Below are 7,771 nucleotides of genomic sequence, written 5' to 3' on the forward strand. Positions count from 1 at the left end.
CTGCCTTATTATATATATATATATATATATATATATATATATATATATATATAGTAGAAATTAACTTTGTTTCATTTTGAACAACAGGTTATTTTAAAATATGTCGTCTGATAACTAATATACACTAATTAATTATGCTTATATATTTGCTTCTTGACACTGTATTAATAAACTAGAGCAAAAAAAATGTTATATACATTTTGAAAATGAGATGCGATTGATGTGTGACGCTCACAAACCCGTTCGAATGACACAAAGGCAAAAGCGCTACGACTCAGGCAGTGAGCAGGTCTCTCTAAGCCGTACCTTGCCAAGCTGCTGATGAACGCTCAGATTGTACATCATCACAACCCCATCCAGAATCTCCAGCAGGGACTTCTCTGTGATTGGCTGGTCCGGCTCGTCTAACGGTCGCCCCAGCAACAGCCCATCGTTACCATGGCTTCCCTCGACTGGAGATGGCAGAGGGGAGAAGGGGAGAGGGGGAGAAAGAAAAGAGGTTAAAAACACGTCATATTCCCCTGGAGTTCAGTGATAGATTTATTCTTTTTCTTTTTTGAGATGCTCATCACTAAGCTAATTGGTTTCCACCACATTTCCTGTGAAGCTGTGGCTTGATATTGTCGTGCACTGCAAAAATGCTTTTTTTGAATCAGTATTTAAGTCATGTTGTCCTGTAAAAAATATCTAAACATCTTTCAAACAACATATGTTTGCTTAAAGGGGTCATATAATGCTGCTAAAAAGAACATTATTTTGTGTATTTGGTGTAATGAAATGTGTTTATGCGGTTTAAGGTTCAAAAAACACATTATTTTCCACATACTGTACATTATTGTTTCTCCTCTATGCCCCGCCTTTCTGAAACGCGTCGATTTTTACAAAGCTCATCAGTCTGAAAAAGCGAGGTGTGCTGTGATTGGCCAGCTATTCAGTGCGTTGTGATTGGCCGAATACCTCAAGTGTGTGACGGAAATGTTACGCCCCTCACCATACTGTGATGCCGTGTACCGGAGCGACGAGACAAAAACATTCAAACCCATTATAAACAAGGCATTCATTGCATCCAGTGGGGACATAATTACTGATTATAATGACTTGTACTGTCTTTTTACGCGTTGCGTTGCATCGCGCCGCGTAAACATAAAACCATGTCTGCATTTGTGATCGGAGAAATTAATTAATAAATGATCAGGCATTTAAATTCTTTGAAAACAAATCTTAGTGTATGTACATGAGAAGTAAAACATTATTTTAAATACTGTTTTCATAGAACATATTTTCAAGTTATTTTTTTCCAACTGATTGGCATTTTCCCCATTGATTAACAAAATATGTCCATTTTGTTAGATTTATGCTTAAAACAAGAAAAAGAATAAATAAATAGCCACTTGGTTAAGGAAAAAAGTCAATATCAATTTTGCTTCAAAGAGCATTATTTCCATTTGTTTTCAGAGAAAATGGATATTTAGATATTTTAGATATTTTCAGGTGTTGGAAATCTGCTAAATAAATAAAATATTTAAAATAGTACTATAAAATGAAATTCAAAATTTGTAAAAAATAAAATGATATATAGAAAATTATAAATATTATTAATTATTAAAATAAATATTTTTTAATGTATTATTATTATTGCTGTTGTTGTAGCTGTATAAAAATAAGTTAGTTAATAAATAAAATAAGTTAGTTGCTGGACTCACTGTCTTCCTCGGTCCTCTGCTCCACGGCGAGGGTCCGGACTTTGACCTTCTCCGGCGGGGCGAGGGGTCGTCGAGGGGTCATGAGGCTGACGGCGGCGGTGCTCAGGAAGCGGTTGGCTCTGCCCAGCGTCGGGGAACTCAACCAGCTGGGACGGGCCAAAGCGCCACCCATGGCCACAGCGCCAGACGGTCTCTGCAGCTCCCAAACACACAACATCATTCATCTTCAGCATCTAGACTCACAGCTGCATGACTTTCAGCATAACGTCCTCAGCACGAGAACTAGACCAGCTCCACAAAACAAAGTGCTCTACACCAGACGTCCCCAATGAGACTGAGTTAAAGCCAAAATCAAGGTCACTTATAATGGAAGCAAATGGGGCCAGTTTTTCGAGAATTTAAAAGACATGTGAAGCTTGTGATTTCATAAAATCACTCAAGAAGAGGGTCACTTCAGGGTTTTAGGCATTATGTTGTCGTGGCAACAAAGTATAACTGTTAAAAAAAAAAATTTACACAAAAAAGGTTAATAAGTCATTTTTTCCCACATTAAAATCATATTGAGAATCAACAAAAAAAAACATAAATAATCAGCCATTTAAATATTACAGTACTATAAAAAATGCAACATGAAAAGTAATAAAATAATCAAATGTATTTAATAAAATAAGATACATAAAAAACATTTTAAAAATCATTAAGTATTATCACTAATTAAACCATTAATTAAAAATCACTATTATTATTTCTATCTAAAGAAAAATATATATATACAATTATTTATGTATTATAGTTTATAGTGTATATATTGTCTATTATTATTATTATTATTATTATTACAATTATAACTCAATATGTTAATATTAATACTTGTAAATTAAGTAAATAATTACATAATAATTAATATTTATATAGAATGTATTGAATGCTCACTATTTTGAACACATTTTACAAAAATAAAATAAAATGTACTCTATTTGATAACATATAACATACATAAACATGCATAGTACTATAAAAAAGTAACATTCAAAGTAATATTTACCATTAGTAATATTTTAAAATTATATCTAATATATATATATATATATATATATCAACTTGTATTAAACCCAGAATAATCTTTAAACAATGTCGACTTTCCCACAATTACATATAAAAATGACTTTAGATATTCAAGTAAGTTGTGAAACTGATTCTTGGCAGTCATTAATGTACCTGGGCAGCTCCAGTTTCCTCATCTTCATCCAAATCATCCATGGATGAGGCCTGGATCTCCGCCGGGTCTATGATGATGTTGGCTTTTGCAGCCAGGTCATCTAAAACATAATAAAACAGTCAAACTATCACGTTCAATATGCAAAACAACAACAGAGTAAGTCATTTAGCCACTAGAAAGTGTAGAAGCTGGATTTGTTTTATAAAATAAACCAAAAAGAGGTTTTCAGGAGTGAATGTGGCTCAGATTTCAACACTCGATAAGTCATCTCAGAGGACGACAAGCTCACAAGCTTTTATGAACACTTCCGTCTATTATTTATTAATGCACATTTGTCTTCTTCTGGACAGCAGAGCAATAAAAAAAATCTTGGCTTCAACTCGTCAGAGGGCTTATAACAACTGCTTTAGGAGATATATGGGCTCCACTTCACTCCAAAGGTCTACATTTTCAAGGCTACCCAAGGCCGGCTGTCCAATAGAAGCGTAGATGTGAGAAAAATGGGGCAGTAAAAGCAGTTTGGGAGTAATTCACAGGAAGAACAGAAAGAGAGAGAAAATAATAATTCTCAGCCTTGAGAGTTCAGCGAGTGAAGGAGTGAGGTGTTGTACAGTATATGCACATTGATCCATTTGTATTGTAAGGTGCAAGCTAAGCACTGAAGCGACCCTTCGCCCTGCCCGACTAGTGAGTCAAAAGAGGATCTGTGTGCTTGGGTAGTTTAAACACATTATTAGGGAAAAAAATATAACGCAAAACTGCACCAAAAGGGGTCACTTATAATAGTGACCTAATTTATCCAAGAGAGAATATAGGTAGTATTTTTTACCCTATTTTTTTTAATATAAATTCAGTAATTACTTTCAAATAAAACATTAGCTGAATGTTAATGTTTTATTGAAACAACAACATAGCTTTAAGCACATTTTACAAAAAACAAAAAAATAAATAAATAGAAGAAAAAAAAAAATCACATTTATTTTTATAAATCAAAATTGTTATATTACATTATATATGTTATATTAAATATTTATACTAAAATAATTTTATTATATATTATACATTTAATTGATTTAATAAATTATAATCTAAAATTATTTAAAATAATTTGAATAATTTATCATTTATAAATGATTGAATGTTCACCACAAATAAATAAATAAATCATATTTCAATTATATAAAAAAGACAAAAAGTATTTCAGTATGACACATTTAAGAGTAATGATTTATAATAATTACATTTAAAATAATTTAGCATTTGTCATTTATTTTATAATTTATAATTTATTGAATGTTCACCACTGAGCAATTTTACAAAATCAATAAAATGTATTATTTTAATTTATTTAGACTGGTTTTGTGCTCCAGGGTCACATTTTAGTAATGCTATGTAATATAAATGATAATTAAATTTAAAATAATACTTCATAATTTATTTTACATCTTCATACATACAGTTTCCTTAGCATAGGGTAAACTGAGCTACAGCAAATAAGGTGAACATGATTATGCATTTATCGAGATCACTATACAATCTGATAAGTAAATCTAATCTAATCTAATTTATAGTACGACGTCTCAAATGGAATCATAATTTAAGACCAAACAGATGATGAAGTCTGACAGAGTGGATAACCCGAGAGATATGGTTTCATTAATTTGGTGTCCGGCTGATATAGCGTCTTCATTACACCTGAATAACCTCTGGCCGTCTGTCAGCTGACGCTGATAAATCTCACAAACATCAAAAGTGTCTATAAATCTGACAGATATTGCAGCGCCAAAACTGGGACGAGAAAGTACTGGCAAGTGCCAGTCACAGACGATGTAAATTAGAGTCACTTGAGCAGTTAGTCACGATTCTCCGTAAGCAACCTGGCAAGTGTGCCAAAATCAGTCGGTGAAGGAAACAAACTGGCTCGGGTCCGAGTACGGCTGCCACTTGCATGCTACGGGTAAAAATATCAGGATTTGCCACGTAATGACCTTGATGAAGCTATTAGAGGAAGTCAGTATGAAGAAAGAGCACGACGGTTTTACCTCAAATTGATGCTGGTTAGTGAAGGCTGGGGTTAAAAGCAAATGTCAATGGTAAAAGTAAAGGTGTTCTGGGTTGTTGCTACTTTAGGTCCACTTACAAGTAACTATAATAGTCTTTCAGTGTTTACACGACACAGTTTCAACTAAAACAGAAAACGTTTTATGCGTTTTGGCCGTTCATTTACACGACAACAGCATTTTGGGGGCCTGAAAACACAAACCTTTAAAAACGGGTTTCAAAGTGCAAGTATTTGAAAACGATACCGTTATTGCCTCCGTGTAAACTACAAAAATACAAATTTGTGAAAACGGTGACGTCATGCGTATGTGTATTACGTGTTCAGTCTATAGGTTTGTGCACAGGCACAGTGTTTCTTTACTAAATAACATCGCCATCTACTGTCCTGGCATGAATAATACAGCGTTTTTAGCCGTTTTAGTGGATCTGTGTGAAAGGGGGTTATTTTGACAACATTGTCGTCTCTATGTGAAACTTTTCAAAAACGCAAAGGAAAAACTTTCCCAGTTTTAGTACATCCCTGTCATGTAAACTAAGATTTTGAATCACAAGCTTGTGATTTGATTCGATTCAATTCCGATTCTATATCAATTATTTTGGATATACATCAGGTACAGTATAGCAAATTTTCTCAAGGAAAAAACAAATCTCTCAAATAATGCTGTAAAATATACATACTGTAAGAGTCAGTTGGTACTACATTACTATAATATTGAAGGTTAAAATTAACTGATTTGTATACAAACACTTAAATTACACTCAATTAAGTTTTCACAATAATAACATTACAATTACATAATTATAATTCTACTCCAATTCGTTTTTGGAAATATAAACATCTGAATGGTGGCAGTCCTGAAAACTTGACGGATTTATTCAAACATAAATTAAATATTGAAGAACAGTAAAAATTATAATCAATATGTTATCTGGTGCATATATTTAGCAAAATGCTCCTCTCTAGAGACTACTGAGTTCACCGTCACCGAATATGTTTTTTTTCTGAGGTAAACGTGACGTTACGTGACACATTGTTTACAAGCTGTTATATTGACGTCTTTCCGTGGTTGAAACACTGATTGAGCGAACTTGAGACAGGATATGAATTTCAGTAATTTATATTCTTTATTTTAACCTTCGGATGTTCATTCATGTTTATTTCGAGCTGTAACTGGTTAAAGCAGAGGAGACGATCAGTTCACGCTGCCGCTTCTGCGATCTGTCACACCACATTAAACCGGACCAGATTCTTAGGATTTAAGAATCGATATCGTTTCGTAAAAATGAGAATCGATTAAAATCAAGAACTCAATATTTTTTACCAAGCACTAGTGTAAACGTACCCTAAAGCCAAAAGTATACTTCAGTTTTTACATGTACACGAGGGTCAGCATGCTGTGCGCGTGACACAAATGTTATCACCAGAATAGTATGCGTGTACTGTACGCGCACCACCCGTTTTTTTTGTAACCATGCATACTTTGTACGCGCAGAACAAAATGGAGTACACTTTGAAAGGCTATGTGTTTGACTGTAAGCATACGCTAGTGTACGCTAGTTGTGTAAAGTTTGAGTTCGAATAGTTTGTAAGAGCACTATTTTAAACACAATGAGGCTGTGAAAGCGACTAGTGAGTAGATGAGTTTATCTGTTCAGTGTGATGACGCTTAATGTCCCAGACATCCTCTGTAGTCCCGTTTAGACACTTGTTAGCGACCGCCTTTTTCAAGAATTTATTTCAAGAAAAGCTTAAATAAAAATCACTAGTGGGCTTTTACTGGTGTATTTTATATCGTAGAATAAAACATGAACATATCTTAAGCTTGTGTTCACCACATACATTATTTCATGTCATTTAACCAAAAGCCCATTCACTGATTTTGGGACATTGCAACCACAAGTTCAAAGCTTGTTTCCGTGCTTAAGGACTTATTTATGCAGCACTCTATAGTGAGAACAACTGATAAGGCATAAATAATAAAACATTACTTTAAAAAATACTGTGCTGAATAAGATGAGGAGCAGATGGTGGATTTGGCTGCTTCATATTGATTGGAGACAAAAACACGGCAAAAAAAAAAAAAAAAAAGAGAAATTATGTAATATATGTCAAGGAGGAAAAGCCCTCAGCAGCTGCTAAACGTAAATCAATATTGTCGAGATAAAGTCCAGATGACAAGGTTAAATTTTTGTACACAAATTCAAAAAAATTGATCAAAACTGACAGCCGACGACCGTCACTGTAAAAAAACATGGATACAATGAGTGCGTCCCATTCTTCACTCATCCTTCCCTTGTTTCCTCAAAGCCTCAAAAGAGTTCAATCAGGCACCAGAGGGAGGAGGAGACGTTCCTGCAGAATCAGCAGGGAAGCCATACAGGAACAGGAACAATGTAATTACCAGCTTTTAATCAAAGAAGGCCAGAGAACAGGAACACCGGTGGAAGATGTGTGTTTTAGGAGACAAAAGCAATGGAGAGACGGAGTGAGAATTAATGAAATTCAAACTTTGGTACAGCAGAGCTGTGACACATGACAAGACATGCCTCGCCTCTCCCTGTTAATGGAAACAAGCGTATACAAACACAATTGTCGAAGACGCCTTTTATTTTAATCACAATGGGTGAACAGTACTAGGCTGATTCATAATTTACGTACCATCCATTCTGTACAGTACACCAGATTACGTGTGCCTCAAATCATAATTCATTGAAAATAGTACGCCAAAGGTCAGAAGATTTCTTTTACTATTTTGACACTTTTATTGATAACTATAATATGGGGAAA

The 7,771-nt window shown here is 34.2% G+C and overlaps 1 protein-coding gene across 4 annotated transcripts in view; it reads right to left on the reverse strand.

Moving 5' to 3' along the window:
• Positions 1-7,771, reverse strand: part of LOC107726274 (E3 ubiquitin-protein ligase RNF123-like) — a 188,741-nt gene that overhangs the window by 139,588 nt on the left and 41,382 nt on the right. For all 4 annotated transcript variants that reach the window (XM_016535806.1, XM_016535807.1, XM_016535804.1 and 1 more), the window contains exons 22-24: positions 2,922-3,022; positions 1,704-1,896; positions 307-452 (exon numbers count right to left, since the gene is read on the reverse strand). In XM_016535806.1, the coding sequence (XP_016391292.1) occupies positions 307-452; positions 1,704-1,896; positions 2,922-3,022 (440 nt within the window). The remainder of the gene's footprint in view (positions 1-306; positions 453-1,703; positions 1,897-2,921; positions 3,023-7,771) is intronic.

Source organism: Sinocyclocheilus rhinocerous, unplaced genomic scaffold, assembly GCF_001515625.1.
Source record: "Sinocyclocheilus rhinocerous isolate Xijiao unplaced genomic scaffold, SAMN03320098_v1.1 scaffold1267, whole genome shotgun sequence".
Classification (NCBI taxonomy): domain Eukaryota; kingdom Metazoa; phylum Chordata; class Actinopteri; order Cypriniformes; family Cyprinidae; genus Sinocyclocheilus; species Sinocyclocheilus rhinocerous.